A 21,473-nucleotide genomic window follows, 5' to 3' on the forward strand; every position below is an offset into this window, starting at 1 on the left:
AATCCCTTGTCTTGGAGCTCCAAGAAACAACAAGGTCTAGCTCGCTCTTCGGCTGAAGCTGAGTTTCGGGTTGTAGCTTCTACCACTGCTGAAATTCTTTGGCTACAATCATTACTTTCGGAACTCGAAATCAAGCTAGAACTTATCCCGAGCATCTATTGTGACAACCTGAGCGTGCAACCCATTACTCGGCAAATCCGGTATTCCATTCTAGAATGAAACACCAGAACTAGCATTCCACTTTGTGCGAGAAAAGGTCCAGTTAGGTGCTCTTCGTGTTCAACATATCTCTGCAGGTTTAGACCAACTAGCAGATGCTTTAACTAAACCCCTTGCTAAGACAAGATTTCATGACTTATATTCCAAGATTGAACTTGCTCACCGACACTCCATCTTGCGGGGAAGTGTTAAAGATAATATTCCTTGAGATTGCTTACTTAGTCAAATTTGTTAATAATACTTATCTTTTGTTTGTTAGGCTGTTATATGTATATACTTATCATTTTCTTTGTACTTATAAATAGCCTTTATTATTGAGTTGTATTTATCTTCTAGGTTGTTACTAACTCCGTATCTTGTAAGCGTATTTAAAGGCATAAAGTCGTTAATAGTAAATTACCAAAAGCATTTATAATCTTATACGTGGTCCATTAACCTGCAATAATTAATTGAGTTTAAACCCCAAAATTAAAGAACCTCCATATATTACATGCAAAGAATTCTAATTTAAGAATTTCACAAATTACACGCTTCACTACGCGCACCATGCTGATAAATGGAGGAAATTGCCGAAATTTGTTAGCTAATTAAAATTACTTGGAAAATTGGAAGAAATTTTGATTAAATTGGGGGAATTTGGAAAAAAAAATAAAAAAAATTGAGCAAGGTTTGTTAATGGAGGAATAGGTGAATTGGAGGAAGAAGGAAGAAAGAAAGGAGGGAAAGTTAAAAGAATCATTGGAAGTGTCCCCACAAACAGAAGTTTTGACGGAAGTTCAAATTAGATAGCGATTTCTTAAGGGAGGTAAGTTTAAGGTGGTTATTTAGTATACAAAACTTTATAAGGTGGTTATTTAATTAAAAAAAACTTTATAAGATGGTTATTTTAAAAGTGCCAACTTTATAAGGTGATTTTATCCAAAAAAATCCATCATTTATTCTACATCGAACTTGTAGTTTTTTTTAATCCGATTCACAATCTTGATGAAATAATCAACTAGTGGATCCAAACTTTTGAATCCACTATTCTAAATCGAACTTAACTCGCATTTATTGAATTGGAATATCGAACTCGTGTTTGGATCATTTTTGTTTTCCCTAATCCGGCTAAACTCTAACACAAATTCTTATTTACATGTGATGTACAATATTTATTGTACACCGGAGTAAAAGTTAAGTCAAAATGCTTAAAAGTTGCCCTTATATATGTAAAAGACTATTTTTTCATGATAAATTTTCATTTTAATAAAAAAATATTTCTTCAAAATCACAAAATGTATAATTTAACCATTTAAAATGTTTATCTATCAACTTTTTTCTTTATAATCTAATAGTTAACCAAAACATATTGAAAGTTATAAAAAAATCTAGGTAAAGTTTACAAAAAAAATCTGAGTAAAAGTTATTTTATCTTAGTGTAAAATAAATTTATTATACACCTTATACGAAGTACGTGCAAAAACCTTTTAAAACTCTAAAAGAGATAGTTTTAGATATTACTCCGTACGCTATAAGCATATTGATAGAAAATGTCCAATTTGATGCCATGTTATTTTACGTATTAAGATATACTTTTTTTTTTTTTTTTTTTGACAGGATTAAGATATACTTGTTGACAAGACAAAGGTCACAAAGAAGCTTGCTTCCTAAAGCTCTCAATCCTCAATTAGGCACATCCTTTCTTCATTGTTCATTCTTGGTACATTTTCAGGATGATGGCTTTCATGTGAAATGCAAATAAATTCCTACTCAAGTACGTAGTGGTAGAGTTTATATTATTTAGATCTCCACCTTTCATAATTCACTAGACAACTTATTTCTTTGTGGGGATTTTTTTTTTAACCTTTGAAAAAATAAATAAAATTCTTATAAGAATAATACTTCGTATAACTTTTTTGATAGCACAAGAATAATACTTTTTCCGATCGATTTTAGTTACAACCTTTACTGTACTGTTCAACTCATTTTTTGTATTGTAAGAGGATAGATGATAAATTACATTCATGGCCCCATTTTCAGATATATTAAGGATAACGTTCGCTATTGAATATGAATAGTATTGTTTGGTAAAGTCAAATGGGTATAATCGCCAAAAATAGAAAGGTTGTAATTAAAAGAGCAAAATATTTTACACGCATAAGGTGTACAGTAAATTTATATTACATCGAGATAATGTTTACCCAATTTTTTGTAACTTTTAATAAGACTTGACTAACTTTATATTATTTGCAAAAAAGTTGATGGATAAATATTTAAAGGGTTAAATGGTTACTTTATACATATTATTAGTGATTTTGAATGAATTTTTTTTATTACAATGAAAAATTTATCACTAAAAAACAGATGATTTTTACATATATTGGGATAACTTTAAAGTATTTTGGGTTAATTTTTACTTAGATATACGAATTACAATATTTATTGTACATCGCATTTTAAATAAGAATTTTGTTAAAGAGAATGGAGGAAGGATAATTAATTTTGAAGTGAAGGAAGTATAATTAATTTTGAAGTGAAGTTGAGAAATTAAACTACGAGATTAATTTGAAAATGGTTGTATCATCATATTGTACGACCACACTACACTCATGATGTACACCACTATGTTTCTTAAAGTGCTTTAAAAGTGCACTCGATTTGTCTTTGATGGTAGACCCAATTTCTAAACTAATTTGTAATTGGGTTTTATTTTTTATTTTAATGATGAAGTAAAAACTTGGTTTTGAATTCTTGTAATTATGTTGTACCTATACACTTAATTAAAACCATCACAATCATGGATTCATGCAATGGCTCATGGGGAGCAGTAATTGTGTGATGCTTCAAGATTGAGGGTCATGTTGTAGGCAATTGCATGTAAAATAGAGCTCCCAATTATTAGCTTGTTGTATGGTTTTAATGTATTGTGTTTTTATTCATCTTGTATCCACTTATTTCACTAAAAGTAATTTTATCAAAGTTAAAATAAAATAACGGTTTATTTGGATTGAGTGTAATGGAATAATTCAAGGGGTAAATTTTATGGGTTGAAAACATAAGTTTGGAATAAGGTTAATTAATGAATTGAGCTCGAAATTATCCCCCCCTAATAAGAGGGTAATGGAGTTACCATGTCCCCTTGGATAAAATTTGCCTATCCCAGATTTCAGGTTTTTCTGGTTACTTGACATTCCCTTTCTCCTCTCTCGAACTACAGATCAACACTTTCTCTTTCTCTTTCTCCTCTTTCGAATTGCAGATCCATAAAGCTCTCTCTTTCTACTTCCATCACTTCCTTCGAAATCACCCCCATCATTGTGATTTGGTAATTTTGTTGTTGTTTATGAATCTTATTTTGCTGATTTTAGTCCAAATTTGGTGTCTTTGGATCTATGATTGCCTTCAACAAATCGGTTTTTTATGTTAATCAACTTCTTGAGTACAAATCTAATCTCTTTCTACCCGAAATTTTTATCTATTAAGATAAGTTGCACGTACTTTTCAAAAAAATTAGGGTTTTGGGTTTATGCTAATTTATTAAATTTCGGTTTTCTTGATAGAATTTTTTTGCTAGGGTTTACTGTAATTGAATGGATTTAATTAATTATATGCAATATGGATTTTTTTTTCCTCAAAAAAATGCAATATTGATTATTTAATTATCTAATTATAGCGGATGTGACCATGATTAGCTTATACTTCGTATTTGTTTGACATGAAATTCTGAGTAAGTTTGACATAAGCATTTTTGCAAATTCGGTGGAAGAAACATAAATATTGTTGACACAGAAGGTTGGCCCGACCCTAGGGGTAGGCGAGGGGTGCAACCGTCTAGGGCCCACGGTGAAAAGGGTCTCAAAATAATAGTATGTCCAGTAATTTAGTACTAGTAATAAACAAGACATTAAATATTTATGTTATATATATCCTTGGCTCATTGGTAGAAATAAGGTGCTAAAGCTTTGATACCTACCACAAGTCTAGTGTTCAAATTGAAGGAAATAATGCCCTTGGTCCAAGTATGCATTCTATGTTAAGTCTAATAAATGCGGTTCAGTATTAATTAACAAGTTAATAATTCAGTAAGATCAAGTGAGCTGAATGCCTAGCTAGAGGCCGCTTCAGTTCAAGTGGAATTAATGATATTAATCCACAGCTTACTCTTGACTGAACCCGTAGGGTCACACAAATAGTACGTAAACGGATCAAGTATTTAATAGCATTAAATACTCCATCTATGAATATTCGGAACCGACGGATCTTGGTTTCAGTGGGAGCTAAGATCGTCACAGGCAAGGAATGAATACTCCGGAAACGATGATATTGCCGGAAACGGAAATATGGATCGTATCGGAAATATAAATATTATCCAAGTCGTAGATGTTGCCGGAAACGGAAACATGGTACGTGTCGGAAAATATTATCGGAAATGGAAATATTGCCAGAATCGGAAATATTGCCGGAAACGGAAATATTGTCAGAATCGGAAATATTACCGGAATCGGAAAATAATTCCGGAAACGGAAATATTAAATATTTGTTCGAAACGGAAATTAATTCCGGAATCGGAAATATTAAATATTGTTCGTATCGGAAATAAATTCCGGAATCGGAAAATTTAATCGGAAGCGCATCGTACGAATAAGCATCGGACGAGGCCTGCCGGACGAGGCCCAGCACGAAGCCAGGCCATCGCCCAGCAAGCCAAGCGCGCCGCACAAACAGCAACGCCAGGCCCAGCGCAAGGCCAGGCCCAGCAGGCTGCGCGCAGCGCGCAGCGCGCACAGCGCGCACAACACGCGCAGCGGGCAGCGCGCGCGGGCGCTGAGTGGGCTGCTGCTCGCGCGCACGCATGGGGCCCATCGTGGCTGCCGTGCGTGTGTGTGCAAGTGTGTGTGTTCGTGCACGTTTCCTAAAACATGCAGAGTTCGGTTAATGATTAAATTCCTAATTCTATTTGATAAATTAATTAAATTAGAGTTCTTGTAGGATTCTAGGTTTAATTAATTTGTATCTGAATAGGATTTCGATTCCCTTTCCATACCGCTATAAATATGAGGCTAGGGCTCACAATTTATAACACAAGTTTCAAAGTATTCAAAGTGAGTTTTTGAGAGAAAAATTCAGTCACACATTTGCCTATAAAGTGCCGAAAATAATAGTACCTTAAGGGCGATTCTAGTTGGTCAATCTTAAGGCGGATCCGGACGTGCTGTGGACTATCTACGGAGGGACGACACTTGGAGTCCTAAAGACTTGTTCTTGTTCGGTTCGGGCGCAGCTAGGGAAGGCACGCAACAAAGAGTATGCATCTAATCTATGCTAAATGATTATGTGTAAATAATATGTTTTCCTGGGTTTATGGTTTTTCCGCATGATTTATGAATTGTCATATGTATCATAACCTAACACAAATCCCCTCATTGGCATTATTATTTTGTTTAATCGTTCCCTCTATTTATTTATTTTGACTTTCATCTTCCTTTATTCGTTCAACTTTTTCTTTTCTTTTTTAACTTTCTCATTATTTTTTTTTTTTCCTTAGCTTGTATTGTAATTTTTTTTATTTAAATTTATTTTTTAGCAACTGATTTTTTCATTTATATAATACTTTATACATATAGTGTCTCAATTATTTAAACCTATTATTTGTATTAGCTCTATGCTTTAATCTTTTACAAGATAATTAAGTTTTACGTTGAGTTTATGTATGTAGTATTTGACGTTTAGTACTCAGTTCTAATTGATGTAACTATACATGGGTAAAAAAGTGCTTATTTGATGGACTACGGGTCTATAAGTTTTAAAATAGATATCAAATTTTAATGATGACAAAATTAACTGATAGTTTTATATGTTCAAAATGAACCTTTACTTAAAAATAAAAATAATAAAAAATCTATGTATGCATATTAATTATCTTGTACGGAGTAGTTAAGTAAGTATTTATTTTATTGAAGTATTTCAAGAGATTGACTAAAGCAGGGTTTTGAAATTCTAGGATCCTGCAGAGGAGATATAATAAAATTTTTATTGATTTGAATTCAACAATATAATGAATTTAACAAAAAAAATTATGATATTATTTCACCTATCATTTCGGAAGGGGCCCTGATCCCTTATTTCGCCTAGGACCCTCAAAATGTCAAGACCGGGTTAGTTTGTTGTAATAATACTCGATGCAAAATATATGTGCTACACACGTATCTTAAAATAAAATTAATTGAGATTTTATGGATAACTAGTGTGTTCCCCGGGCGATGCCCCGTTTACAATGTTAGATAATATACGAAATTTTTACGCATTGTTTACATGTGTCGCTTATGCGAGTTTGACCGTTTTTTAATAACTATTCGGATATAGTTTATTTTATTTGGATGTGATGTATTGTATGTAGTACGTATCAACTTTCAGTAATAGTGTTCTTCCTTTTTTGGGTTTTTGATTGATTAGTATTTGTCAAATGTAAATCATGTCCAATATCTAATAAATGTTTTGTATATATTTATCCACATATGCTAACACAATTGTTGACTAATTAATAAAAAAACGTGTTATATTATATGTAGAAAATGGAAAAATAAAAAATGCAATCATTATTCAAAACCATTTTCAATAATGGTAAGAAAATAAAATTTTCTTGCAATCATTGTATGGTGAAATTAAAAAATTAATAAGTAATAACATAAACTATATGAAAAAATAGTATAAATACACGTACACTAATCCTATCCCACTTAAATATGTTTAAATAGAGTTAAAAGGCATAAATAATAGTATAGCTAAGATGGCAAGCTTTCTATTATATTTCTTGTTGGTTCTATGTTCGAACCCTAACAAAAACGTTTTGTGTATCAGTATAGAAAAAGCACATCCTCCATGTCATTGTTGATGTGGCGCCTTGTCATATTTAGAGAATGTGACACATGGTGCCGTGACATGATTTGTCTTGGAGATTTAATAATAGTATAGATTTGTCTGGGTAAAAAAAAATAACGAGGTCAATTTTCTTGATCATCTGGCTTTATCATGATACAATGTTGTTTATCTTGTTCTTGTTCTTTGGGTTTTTTTTTCGTAACAAGGATTACAAACAGAAAATAATTAGGGGGCGTTTGGTTTGGGTAGTAATCAAAGGGAATGAGAATGAGAGGATATCATTCCCTTTGTTGTTGTTTGTTATGCCTATTTCTTCATTCCCTTTACCCTTTTCATTATTGGGTTCACCCCAAAACCTTCTATACTCATTCCCCACCCCCCCTACACTTTCCCATTCCTTTCCCCCCTTCACTTCCCCATCCCCATCTCTCTCCTCTAACCCTAGATATTCAACCCACAACCCAAACCAAGACCGTCCACCGCCGCCGCCGCCACCTCCAGATCGTCCACCGTCGTCGTCGTCACCTCCAGACCGTCCACCGCCGTCGCCGTCACCTCTAGACCGTCCACCTTCTGCCGCCGCTTCGGCTTCACCATTAATTGTGACTTCGAGCTTCATTCACGCAACATCTTAATCATGGTTTTAAAGTCAAATTCGACCATAAAAACTCCAGATCTGGTGTTTTCATGGTCGAATTAGACCATTGAAATCTCAAATTTGCCCATGAAAATGTGAGAAGAGGAAGGGCGGCGACGGCTAGGTCTCCGGGGGAGAAGAGGCGGCGGCGAGAGAAAAGAGGCGACCGTGTGTGGGGATTCGCTGCCGGTGTCGCCGGTGCCGTCGGTCCCGCCGTTTTCTCCTCTTTCTCGGCCTTCTTCTCCGGCTTTCTTTTCCCTTCCTCTGGTTTTTCTCTTGTCCATTCTTCTTTCATTCCCTTTGTTCCCCAAACAATATTCTAAATCAAAGGGATTCATTCCCATTCTCTTTCTTTCCTTTTGTTGATTCCATTCCCTTTACCCTCTGCGAACCAAACGCCCCCTTACATCATCTCACCTATTCTGACCTTTACAAACTGGTGAGCAAAAAAAAAAACAGAACTCCTATTTACCTTACAAAAGCTACAAACAGAAAATTGACTACTAAGTACTAATAGCCTTAATATCAGTTATTATTGAAGCCAAGTCAGGCGGGGAATTGTACCAATTCTTCAAAGCAGCACAAAGACTGAAGGAGGATTGAATCTGTATGAACTTTGATGGCAGTAGCACTAGTACTAACAGCAGCCTTCAAAAAAATGTTGTTTATCTTGTGGTGTTCATCGCAACTTTTTGGTTGTACCCGTGTACAGCCAGAGCTCGTAGTACCCCCATTCAACACGAACATTTATTATTTCGGAAATAAACATTTACTATTTTGGAAATGAACATTTATTTATTTATTTGGAAATGAACATTTATCATATGAACGTTTATCTAATTATTTGGCAATCCTCATTTATTCAACCAATTTAGAAATGAACATATATCTACTGATTGTGAAATGAGTATTTACTAATTTTAAAATGAACTTAGTTATTGCATTACTATGTTATTACCTTGAACATATATTTACATATATTGAGCAATTAAAACATATCAAATAACATATTTTACCAAAAGAATTGAACATTTTAGGCATTGCTTATGTAAAATCGTACTTTAATTACAAGATATTGGTAGAAATCATTCACTTCTATATCTTCAATCTTGAATCTTGCTTTTGATGTAGTCTCGAGTTCTTATACTTTTGAATGGGTGTATGAAGTGTGATTTGAATACAATATTTTACTTTCATGGTTTCAGTTTCCTCATTATTTTAGGCTGAAAATAAAAATAGTAAGTAATTTGATATGATGATCACAACTAATTTTAAAATGAACATTTCTGATTTGAAAATGATGAGTATGCAAAGAAAACAAATAGGTTAAAAAGAAAGAACAAAGGTTTAAAAGATAACAAGAAAGAACAAAGAATACAAAAGGTATGAACAAATAAAACAAAAAGTATGAACAATTTCATTATAAACATTAACCAAATGTTATTATGTACAAACAAATAATAAAAAATTTAAAAAAAAAGAACATAAAATTTCAGAAGAAAGAACAAACAATATAACAATTATGAACAATTTTATGATGAATTTAAAAAACATGTAAGAACAAACAGTACAACAAGAAAGAACAAACAATACTGACGCGTCATTTTTTATGGGGACAGTCGGAGCTGGTTGTACCTGGGTAAATCAGTTAAGGGTTGCTTAGAGCATCTCTAATGGTAAGCTAATTTGTCAATTATCTTGTTATGCCATATAAGATTTCAAGCTATTTCATTATCTAGCTAATTTGTACTCCAATGACTAGCAAGTAGCTTGTTACTTAAATTGATCTCACTTGTCCCACTGGTCAATAAATTAATTGACAACTTTTGGAAGCTAGTTGTCAAGCAAATTAGCTTGTTTAAGCTAATTTGCTTGCCCAAGCTAATTTATTATTTTTACTCTAATGGTCTATCTATTAACTTGAAACTTTTATAAATTTCAAGCTAATCCCTAGCTACAACCATTGGAGATGCTCTTATAACCTACCAATAGAAAGATGGTCGGTTCTTTTATGTTGGGTTTCCAATTTCCATGTGAACAAATTTAAGGCCTGACAAATTCTAAACAGAAAAGGTCCAAAACTGCTCTTTACAGTTATGAGTCTTATGACCAGCTACCTCGTAACATTAAATCTGAAAGGCTGGAAAATTAAATAAATCCGGAGTACATAAAAACCGATGAAGATCATTAAAAAATTTAAGTGTTTACAATTGTTTGAATTGTTCTTTAAGAATGTGGATGGAACTAGATGATCCGGAGTCCGGATTTTTTAGAGTTTTAATAAACTTCTGTAAGGTAGATATGTATCTAAATTATACATTTTGGTTCATATTAGTGGGAAGGACAAATCAGGGGTGGATATTGATGAGAAAAAATATGGGGGACTTTAGAAAGATAATATATGAGCCATTGATTTTTCATTCAGTGGTTGATATTGCTTGATTTTTTTTGTGAGATTAATAATTAAAATTAATTAATTTTGTGAATATGTATGAGATTAATGTTGCTAAATTAATTTTACTCCGTATTGTTTTGTGTGGATTTTGCTATGCTTGTTTGAATTTTGTGTGAGATGTTTATTCGTTTATTAGATAAGGAGCGTAAAAGTTTTGCATGATTTCTAAATTGATTGAAAATCAAATGGCGTTCAGCTATTGTTTCGAATGAGGGTGTTTTTTTGAGGGGTAACGTGCAGTGGGAAGTATGATAGATTGATACAGAGTGCAAATATTTTTTAGGCTATGACTCTTATACTCATTTTTTTTTAAAAAGAGTCGGGTCGAGTCCAGTTATGCTAAATGGGCTATGACCTGACCTGGCTGAATATTACTTATTTACTTGTCCCTTTCCATCTAAGTCTGGGCCTGGCTCGTCCTTGACACGACCCATTTTATTGGTTTGTGTTAAAATATTCACGAGAATGTTTTTTGTTTCGTTGGGTTTCTATGTTAAATCATAATATATATGTATTAGAAATTATCTTTTTAACATTATTTAATCAAATTATAGTACGTTGAATTGTGAACTATAATGGACGAACTCCATTAATAAAGGATATAGAAATTACTATGGTGTTGGTGGTTTTCGGTGATGTCGGTTCAAGAGGGGAAAATTAGATGATACAAAAAAATTGGAGGAGTAAGAATAACAAGTAATTAATAGTTTGTACTTTTGCAAAAATAAATATTATTATCATTTTTCTTAACTCAAAAACCCGACCTTTCTTTAACTACCATAATTAACTTTGACCGGAAAAGATGGATGAAGTTTCAATTATTGGCAAAAAAATGTAAGGTCCTAATTATGATTCTTTTGTAAAACTTAGACCCTGATCACGGAGTAAACTCAGTATTGATACTTATGCATGCTATTGAACTTATTTTCTAACTATCAACTTCATAATTGTTACTTAGACATGATTCAAGATAATAATAGTGAAAGTCAAGGGTTGGAAAGTGTTGCGATCATACCCAAAATTAGAACAAACTTATCTGATTGATGAACAAATTGATGGAACAATTGTTGCGTCGTGGACACTCATTGTCCTAAAAGACGATTCCGCGCTACCTCCCGATGCACTAGAACAGAAAGAGATCGCCCTTCATGATTAGCGCAACTCCGAATTTGTGTGCACTCATAAACCCAAATGGAGTCAGAACATATGCCCAAAACCGAGAGCAATTTGAGAGGAAGCAATGTGTTACGTTTTTGAGAGAAAACCATTTGTGTAAATTTCTTTGTATTGAACGAATGAACTGGAGATTGATTAAATAATCAATCTACGGAAATGCCAACATACAAAAATTGGACATAAAATAATAATGCAGAAACAGCCCCGATCCTCACATTTTTGAGGGCCCTAAGAGAAATAAGGGATCGGAACCCCTTCCGAAATGATACGTTTTTAACTGAAATATCATAATTTTTTTTGTTAAATCCATTATTGGTTAATTCAAATCAATAAAAAAAAATTATTATATCTCCTTTGCAGGATTCTGGAATTTCAAAATCCTGCTCTAGTCGATCTTTTGCAATATTTCAATAAAATAAATACTTTCTTAATTACAAGATGCATAAAGAGATTTTTTTTTTGATTTTTTTTTTAAAAAAGGTTAATTTGAGCATATAAAAGTATCAGTTAATTTTGTTTTCATTAAAATTTGATATCTATTTTTAAACTTATAGACCAATAGTCCATCAAATAAGCATTTTTTTCGCCCACATATAGTTACATCAATTAGAATCGAGTACTAAAAGTCAAATACTACGTACATAAACTCAACGTAAAACTTCATTATCTTCTAAAGGATTAAAGGACAGAGAAATACAAATAAATGGTTTAAATAATTGAGACACTATATGTACAAAGTATTATATGAGAAAATTAGTTGATAAAAAGCAAATTTAAATAAAAAATTACAGTACTAGCTAACATACACAAAAATCAAAATATTAACAGAGTTAGAAAAAGAAAAGAAAACAGTTGAACGAAAAAAGGAAGATGGAAGTCAACAAGAAAAAAAAAGAGGGAACGAATAAAATAAATAATAAAGGCAGTGAGGGGAGTCGAACACTAGACCATATGCACAAGTATCAAACTTTAGCACCTATTTTCTACCGATGCGCCAAGGAAATAACATGTGCAGTTTATGTGTTTATTACTTGTACTAATTACTGGACATGCTATTATTTTGGGCCCCTTTTCGCCTTAGGCCCTAGGCGGTCGCTCACTTCGCCTACCCACTAGGGTCGGGCTTGTGCAGAAATGACCACAGACAAAAATTGGACAGAAAATAATAATGCGGAAACGGTAACAGACAAAAACGGACAGAAAATAATAGTGGTTGTAACGGACGGAATGTGAGGGCGTCGGAAAAGATGTATTTTAGGGTCTCTTTGTTCTCTTCCCTCGCGTATGTGTAGCAAGAAATATTAAGTAATACATGACTAACTGTGGATGTTAGCCTCTTTTTACTAAACCTTGGAGTCACCATTCAGTTTTCAACGACAATGAGGAAAACTGACAAAACCCTGTCATTGTGATGCGAGAATAACAGCTTTTGGGCTCAGGCTCACATATTTGACCACAACGGCCTTTTGTCCCCTTCTGATCCCTGATGAGGAGATCACTCAACATATATCTAGCGGAGTAGAGATTGAGGGTTCAAGGGACATTTACTAATACAGGGAGTGCCCAGCATTAGCCCATGTGACGGTCCTTACTAGTTTAATGTTGTAAGAAGTATTCTTCCTTGATTTGTATTGATTCCTTTAGCATCAATATATACAAAGTAACATATGTAACAGATAGCATGATTCTAGGCTATGATTCTAGGCTAATTTAGGGGACCTAATTAAGTTAACTACAAGGGATATTATTTACTTGCTAAATATACAAAGATTACATATATTATTGCCTTTGACTTTTGTATAGTCTGTCACACCCCCGCAGTTAAAGCTGGAGGTTTTCGTACGCTTAGATTGTCCCGAAAATCATCAAAGAGTACGCGCGAAAGTCCTATGGTGAAAATATCTGCAATCTGGTAACGGGACGGGACGTGAAGAACACGAACTTCTCCACGGGCTACTTTTTCACCTACGAAATGGATGTCCATTTCAATATGTTTAGTGCGTTAATGTTGAACTGGATTGCCGGAAAGATATATTGCACTAACATTATCAAAATGGACCAAAGTAGCTTTCTTGATAGGACAACGAAGTTCCAATAATATATTTCGGAGCCACTATGATTCGGACACTACATTTGCAACACCTCTGTATTCGGCTTCATCACTAGACTTAGACATAGTGGGTTGACGTTTGGAAGACCATGAGATTAAGTTATCACCAAGAAACGCACAGTAACCAGAAGTGGATCGCCGTGTATCGGGGCAACCTCCGCAATCTGCATCTGTATATGGGACAAAGGAACCAATGGTAGATATATACAGATGAAGTTCGAAATCAATTGTACCTTGAATGTAGCGCACAACGCGCTTGAGAGCATTCATGTGTTGGGGTCGTGTATGTGTAGGCACACCTGTTGAACAGCATAAGAGATGTCTAGACGGGTGAAAGTGAGATATTGTAAGGCACCTACAAGAGCACAATAATGAGAAGGATCATCAAAAGATTCTCCAGCAGAAGAGTCGAGTTTGGCTTTTGTGTCAACTGGAGTATGGCTAGGCTTGCAGTTGGTCATGCCGGCACGCTCAATGATATTTTCGGCGTAGTTTTTCTTAGAAAGAACCATTCCACCCGAAGTACGGGTAACTGCGATACCCAAGAAATAGCTTAAAGGACCTAAATCCTTCAAAGCGAATTCTGCGTTGAGTAGGGACATGGACGACTTTCGCAGGGAATTTGAAGAAGCTGTGAGAATTATATCATCAACATATAGCATAATATTAGCAATGTCAGTGCCACTACAATAAATAAAAAGAGAATAACCAGATCGACTGTGTGAGAAACCGATGGAGTGGGCAAAATCCGCGAATCACTGGTTCCAAGCCTGCGGGGATTGCTTAAGCCCATATAAAGATTTCTTCAAAAGACAAACATAATCTGGGTGAGTTGGATCCTTGAAACCCATTAGCTGATGCATATAAACTGTCTCAAGAAATTCAGGGAACATATGGAGAGAGAACCAAAATTTTGGAAATTAAATCAACCATAATTTCAATTGAGAGGAGGAATGCAATTGGGCTACTTCAACTAATTAATTCACCCCTTACAATAACACCGACAAAATCCCTCTCCTCAATTCCACCGACATTCGAGAATTCCATCTCCAAATTAATCTTCCAAGATTTACCTTCACAGTAATTGATTTTGGTTTCTTGAAATTAATGAAATGTTTAGTGAAGCAACAACTCATCAACACCGACAACCAACATGCTGCAACAGTAGCAATGACAGTGCCGACAACTTGAGGAGGAGAGGAGGTGCGTCGGAGGACAAAGCAGGGGATGAAGAAGATCGATCGAAGCACATCCATAACAACCGTGGCAAGCGGGTCTTCAATGCGACCCCACCTCCAATTTCAACCTCACTGCTGCAGTTTCCGACAACAAATCCACCACCGCGGACTTATTAGCAACAACCATGACAACAACAACATATGGAAATTCACGATTAAGGAAGGATGGTGATGATACAATGACGGCTGAAGACCTTGTTTGATGGAGTTATGATGCACCAGGCGCTGCGAATTGAACTGGGAATATGATCTGTTTATTTTCGTATGGTGAAGGGGAGAGGAATAAGGGTGGTGAAGGGGAGGAGGAGAGAAAAAGGGGATGACCATGGTGGTGAACTACCATGGCTGCCATGGTTTCCATCAAGAAAAAAGAATGAAGGGTAGAGAGAGAAAAACACAAGGGAAAAATAAAGGAAAATGAAGTTTTTTGTTTTAGTATTTTTTTAATTTAATTAGGATAATTAGATAAGTAAGAATTAATAGAGTTAATTAGGGGTAAAGTTGACGGTATTTATTTAAAAGTGGAGGACATTTGGTGAATTTCTGAAAGTCGAGGGGTATTTAATGGATTTTGCAAAAACTCAGGGGCATTTCATGAAAAATCCGTTAAAAGAATAACTGGCATGCGTGTAAATAAATTTACTCCATATATTAATCCTAATATAAAATTTCTGAAACAGAATACAATGCCTAAAATTAAAAATATACTACGTTGCATTAGCACGAGTACAATCTATTTATTAAAAATTGAAAATATCACAAAGGGTTAGAATAACGAGTTGTATCAAGGAGGTTTTTCATAAGTATTTGTCTCTCTGAATTCAGCAATGGCAATCCTTATCATTTCAGATGCATGAGACTGCACAAACAGGTGAGTATCATCAAGGACATGTATTATGAATTTCTGGTTCGATGGCTTGGAATTGTTCATACTGATGATGAACTGCGCCATGGGTATGTCGCTAGAGGATGAAAACCCGCCCGGAAAAAGGAAAAATATAAAAACAACTTAGAACTTCTGAGCAGTGAAAAGACCGGAAATTTTCATGCATGGTAACTAATGATCACATGAATACAAATCAAAATCTAGCATTCATCCATGTATATCAGACCGAGAAAATTTGAGACTCAAACCATATTAGACATATAAATTAAATCCAACATGGACTTAAAAGAAAGAACAAACAATGGTACAATCAGATCGTCGCCAATAGATGCAGAAAAAATAACCAAAATAAAAACAGATACAACACGAGAGAGACTTTCTAGTTTCTACTCCATGCATTTCTAGTAAAGTGGCAGACTGGTGGGTTAACAAGGAGAAGTGGCAGAAGAAAAACAAAAGAAAACGGCATGAAAGTGATCTGGAGACGAAAAGTGTTAGCAAAATCCAAAAGGCTAAATGCAATTTATGAAAAAAATCATACTGTCATACCAGGAAATGAAGAGTCCTCTGGTCGCATTCACCATGACAAACTACACAAGCTTCACCTGAAGTAAACACATGCAGATGGATAAATGGTAAGAAACAACCTAACAGCCATATGACGAAGCAGAAATCCAATAGCAAACAGAAAATCAGACAACACATAAGTCAAGGAGAACCTTTTTAATATGTCCCAAGGATTCTCATATAAAAATTATGTAAACAAGCAGAAATCTAATTACAGTTCTATTTTGTTCATACAAATTATTGCATTTTTTAGTTCTCCAGGTTTTTCTTTTATCATTAATTTCAAAGAGACAAGTAACGCAACGGAGAGTGAACTAGCAGGATTAAATCCATCAAGTTGTTCATAAGCCCAACTTGTCCAACATCACAGGCAATTTTGAGTTTGCTACTTACCTGGTTGGCAGAAACTCCAATGAGTCTAAATACTAATGCCATGAATGGCCCTGAGTATGAGGATTATGATTATTGAAAATTTTCTACAAGATCAAGAACACTAGTTTGCGGCTTTCTATGCAGAGAGAGCTGTGATTACAAGTAAAGAAAGGAGATTGAAGAGGAAATAGAAAAAAATCAAAGTGACAGTCAGAACCTCAGAGGTTCTAATTTCGCCTAAAATTGAACGTTAAATGAGGTTCTCAACAAATAAGTCAACAGTGGTTGCCAAGTCTATTAGGCTACAACTCAGTCAGGGAACTTGGAATAGGAAAGGAACAAGAAATATAGTAACATCTTCTACTATAACACCTTACACCTGTAACTTCTACGGAATGCATCAGATCAACTTTACATCCCCAACACGGAATCAGTTATTGGTAAATGATCTCTACTCCAGGGGGTTCTCCTGTGCAATTTATTATGTATTGAATGGGTGGATGTTTATTCTTTCATGTACCAATAAAAGATTACTGGTGGTACAAAGACAATACCACTGCCAACAGATGCACTCCCTTGCTGCCGTAAAGAGCCCTATATCTCAATCAATCTCTCACATTTTAAGCCCAACACACGAACATGCCAGTCTTCTAAAGAGGTGCAAAAGGAGGTGAGTGTAAAACCAAGTCCTGGATTTTAATCAGTTTGCTGCCGATCTCATATCCCAAAATAGATCTATCTAGCAGATAATTGAGGGGCAATTTCATGCCTGACACTCTTTCCTTTTAGCAAGAAATTTACCCCATCAAATGGCAATGCAATTAATCTGAATCATTAATTTGATTCAGAAAGATGGAAATAAGAGGTGGGGTGCAACTTCAATATCTCCACAGACGCTGAAAACTGAAAATAAGGGAGGAAGCCAAAAGTTTTTCTGCTCAGTAAAATACTTTAGATTCACCGGAAGGTAAACCACTGCGTCAATTGTAGAATGAGTGTATTTTTAAGGTACGCGGATAATAAGGACGAGCAAAAACAAGAAGAGGAAAGAGGATCAACCGAGCAGGAAATAATGGGGCCACCAATCCAATAAATCATATCCTCAAATTAGCTGAAGGGCATGGATATATTGTTTCGGATACAAGAAAAGCTAAATCTAACCAGATTCCAAGCATATAAAGTAAAACATTTGAATATCAATGAATAAGTCTAACCAGATTCTAAGCTCTGTAGAAATCAATCAAATTTCAAGGGATCTGCTAAAAATCAAGATGATCCTAACTTCTCTCACGCTAACATGGAAGAATTTTAAAATGATACTCCCTCCGTCCTTTAAGACACTTGAATTGACTTATTAATTTAATGGGTGTTAATTGATAGTGGGGTATTTTTTTAATATAGTTAGTGGGAAATGTGTAAGGGGTGGGGAGTGGTGAGTGGGGGTGTGAATTTTTAAATGATTTTTTGTAGGGAGTAGGGGTGTAGGTGGGTTAGTATGTAAGTATGAGAAATAATATAATATTGGTAAACAATTTCATTTATAGAAGCGGTGCAAGTGTTAGGGGATGCCCCAAAAAGGAAAGTGGTGCAAGTATTAAGGGACGGAGGGAGTAGAAAAGAACAAGGGATTAAAAAACAAAAGGAATTGCAAATCAATTTAGGGAAAGTAGAAGGATATACCTATTTTGTGATAATCAAAGTAGAAGCAACAATTACAAACAAGGCAACATTCGAGTGGTTTGGTCCTTTCCCCCTAGTGAGTCTAGTGACAATTAGCTATCTATTTTTCTGAATGAATCCTCCCTTTCGCTTATCTCATCTATTTATTACAATCCCCCCTAAGGTTCCTAAATCCTAATTATCTAAACATCCTCTACCCATTATACCCCTCCATACATCCCCATAACTAACTCTGACAGTACTTCACTTGATCACCCTACCCTTCCTCCTCACCCTGCAGAATCCAAGTCCTATATGATGAAGTTACTACAGCTAAAGTCAAATCAAATTCTACTAAAGAGGGGTTACCATCATCAAGCAAAAATGATTTGAGCTTTAGCATCTTTAGATTCTCTAACTTTACAAAAACTCTTTCTTAAATACCTATATATTTTGTCTTGAAAAGAACTTACCCATATAAGTACTGCTCTCTTTTATTGAAGTTCTTTGGCACTTCGATCAAAGATCATATACTGCATAGTAATGCTTAGGTTCAAAGTGTTGAAAGTTAGAAAATTTATTTCGGTAAGCAAAGGTTCCTATAGCTAAAGAAAAAGTATTTGATGGGTTTCTCTGTTATGAGTCCTTATGACTATGTTTGAACAAGAATCCATCTCTCCACAAAGTCACAAAGTCACAAACCCTCAACACTTCTACCATTTATTTAATCCAATGAGTCATGACTCATATGTTCTCCTTTATTTAAACATAAAAGAATGGCATTCCCGTTATAAGGTGCATTACACTCCACCATTCTAGTTTCTTCAATTTTTCAATAGGAAAAATATAGCCAATCGCAGCATTGTACCTCTCTCTGTTACGTACACAGCACAATCTCATGTTACTGCCTTCCCTTCAATCAATTAGCAATCAATGACCATACTCAATCAATAAAAAAACAAATGCATGTCCAAATGTTAATAATTACGCACAACAAAGGTGGAAAACAAGAAAAAAACAAAGAACTTTAACATATTATCAATTCAGATCTGTAGTGAGTTAATTCTATTATTATTCTAACATTGAATAGCTTCTTTAATTGAACTTGCTTCAGTAAGATAACTTCAGAAATTCAACGAGCACCAAAAAGGCAAAAAGTAACTACGGATCGGATAATAACGTGTAGCAATAAGATATGTTTAAGTCTAAATCAAAACACCCCAGATTATATGTAAAATTTTCGCCTTTGAATCCGTTACTCTATATCTGCTTCTGGCCCTTGGTTTATAATCTTAGGGAAAGAGACAATAGACAAGTTAGAGAGAGCGAGACCCAAGGAATGGGCACAAGATGCGAACAAAACACTACATTGAAGTATCGGGGAAGTGGGTTGGCTGCATCCAGCACATGTGTTTTTAGTTGAATTAGTCCTTTACCAACCAAAAAAAATGTTCTACTGCATAAGCATCTTCATTTCAACAAACAGTGGAATTGTATCATAATGAGAGCATTTACAACTGTAATTGGATACCGAAATTCATAGTTTGATGCTCCAATCATACTTATCATCCAGAAAACTATTGGAACTCGGGAAAACCAACCATTATCTAAAAGGTAAAAAAGCGGGTCAAAACTCAATAGTCTAGAACTAAAATGATCCATGACGCCTTAATGTCTTCAGCTATTATACTACAATATTACCCGTGGTTGTTAAAACGTCGATTTGGATCATAAATGCTTGGAGTTCGAACTTAGGAATGTTAGGATCCCTAGAAGCGATCAAGTTACATTTGGATTTTGGAGGCAAGCAATACAATACAAACAATGCAAATAATCGTAATACAGTAATCCACCAAAAGACAAAGGCAACCAGGAGCCAGGATTTCACAGATGGTGGGTCACCATCGTCCACCGCTCACCATACAATCAATAATCAATGCATACATATAAAATTTTAATACTTTAAAGAAAAACTCATTCCAAAAGTAACAAGTATCAATATTACAACAAAATAAAATACTTCAAAATTATAGTTCTGAAAGTTAAGTCACAAACTCACAATTATAATCACATTAAACCATATAATAGTGTCAAACATTTTATAAACATACACTCAAGTACTTAAATTTTTTACTATTGCACTCCAGTCAAAATTTGTATATGCTTATATATGTAAAATATGTCTACAAAATGTTAAATTATTTACACAAATATGCAATTACCAATTGGAATTATGTAAGTTCTTCTCCTTCCCTTCAATCTGATCATAAACATTTAATCTAACAACAAGGAGTTTCAAACCATTGTCACTGAAAACATAATAGCAACCAACAATCACAAAACACTAAAAAAACCATAGTCATTCTTTGTCCATTCCAAAGCCAAACATACCTCTACAAGGCACGAAACAAGTCAAACAACTTAGAACCTAAACAAGCAGTGGCCAAAATCCAACTAACTGATTCCCACAAAATGAAGTACAAAACACCATATGTAAAGCTTGTACAAGAGCTCATTCGTACACAACTTACACAATTGACCCAAATGACCATCAGGTTCTCCACCCCAATCTCCACAATGTCAAAATCTATTGTTCTAATATCTAAATTTCTAACAAGTAACAACATCTAACACTAACAGAGTAACAACATCTAAAACTAACAGAGTAAAAAAAAGACCTATTTTACCTTCAATTTACAAGGAATTAAAAGTGTGTTTCTGAATTTGTTCAAGTTTAATTAAAAAAGGAATTAAGTACCTGCAAATCTGCAATGGAGTTAGAGACGACGAGGTCCACAACGGAGAGCAACCAGCGCAGGTGCTCTTTCAATCAGCGGCGAGATGTCCTTCAAGCCTTCAACCTGCTCGTTTCTTTGGGGTAAACCGTGGCTCGTAAGAATCGTGGAGCCGAGTGACCAGCGGTGGTGGGTCACTCCGACAAGGAGACAAGGGTTGGGAGTTTGGCGGCGGCCGGCGACATTAAAGAGCCGGAGATTGGAAGAGATAGAAGAGGCGTGAAAATTAAAGATTTCTATATGCATTTTCATGGGTTTGGAAAAAAAAAAAAAAAAAAAGGCTTGTTTTCACGTGACACACGATGACACAGTGTATCTACGCCTTTTAAGGCAACAATCGAATATAATGGAACTGGATTGAACATAGAGTTGGCTCAAGTGGTAAGCAATTTGATGCCGCTTAAGGGAGGTCTCGAATTCGAGCCTCGCCGTATGCAGAAACTCTTGTTTGGAGACTCATCCACCATAAGCAAGGTGTGCGACACGGGTCGATCCGGATGT

General features: G+C 34.8%; 2 protein-coding genes across 2 annotated transcripts; both read right to left on the minus strand.

The window, feature by feature from the left end:
* Positions 1 to 13,458: 13,458 nt before the first annotated feature.
* LOC110806155 (uncharacterized mitochondrial protein AtMg00810-like) lies at positions 13,459 to 14,711 on the minus strand. Its single transcript, XM_056829474.1, has 4 exons — positions 14,529 to 14,711; positions 14,215 to 14,309; positions 13,811 to 14,139; positions 13,459 to 13,754 (listed from the first exon to the last, which is right to left on the minus strand). Exons 1-4 carry the CDS (start codon positions 14,709 to 14,711, stop codon positions 13,459 to 13,461), a joined length of 903 nt encoding a protein of 300 aa, XP_056685452.1.
* Positions 14,712 to 15,323: 612 nt separating this feature from the next.
* Positions 15,324 to 21,237, minus strand: LOC110806160 (general transcription and DNA repair factor IIH subunit TFB5). The gene is made up of 3 exons (XM_022011791.2): positions 20,936 to 21,237; positions 16,129 to 16,184; positions 15,324 to 15,655 (listed from the first exon to the last, which is right to left on the minus strand). Exons 2-3 carry the CDS (start codon positions 16,161 to 16,163, stop codon positions 15,478 to 15,480), a joined length of 213 nt encoding a protein of 70 aa, XP_021867483.2. The 5' UTR covers positions 16,164 to 16,184; positions 20,936 to 21,237; the 3' UTR covers positions 15,324 to 15,477.
* Between the last annotated feature and the right edge of the window lie 236 nt (positions 21,238 to 21,473).

The sequence above is a fragment of the Spinacia oleracea genome, chromosome 5 (genome assembly GCF_020520425.1).
Source record: "Spinacia oleracea cultivar Varoflay chromosome 5, BTI_SOV_V1, whole genome shotgun sequence".
NCBI lineage: Eukaryota > Viridiplantae > Streptophyta > Magnoliopsida > Caryophyllales > Amaranthaceae > Spinacia > Spinacia oleracea.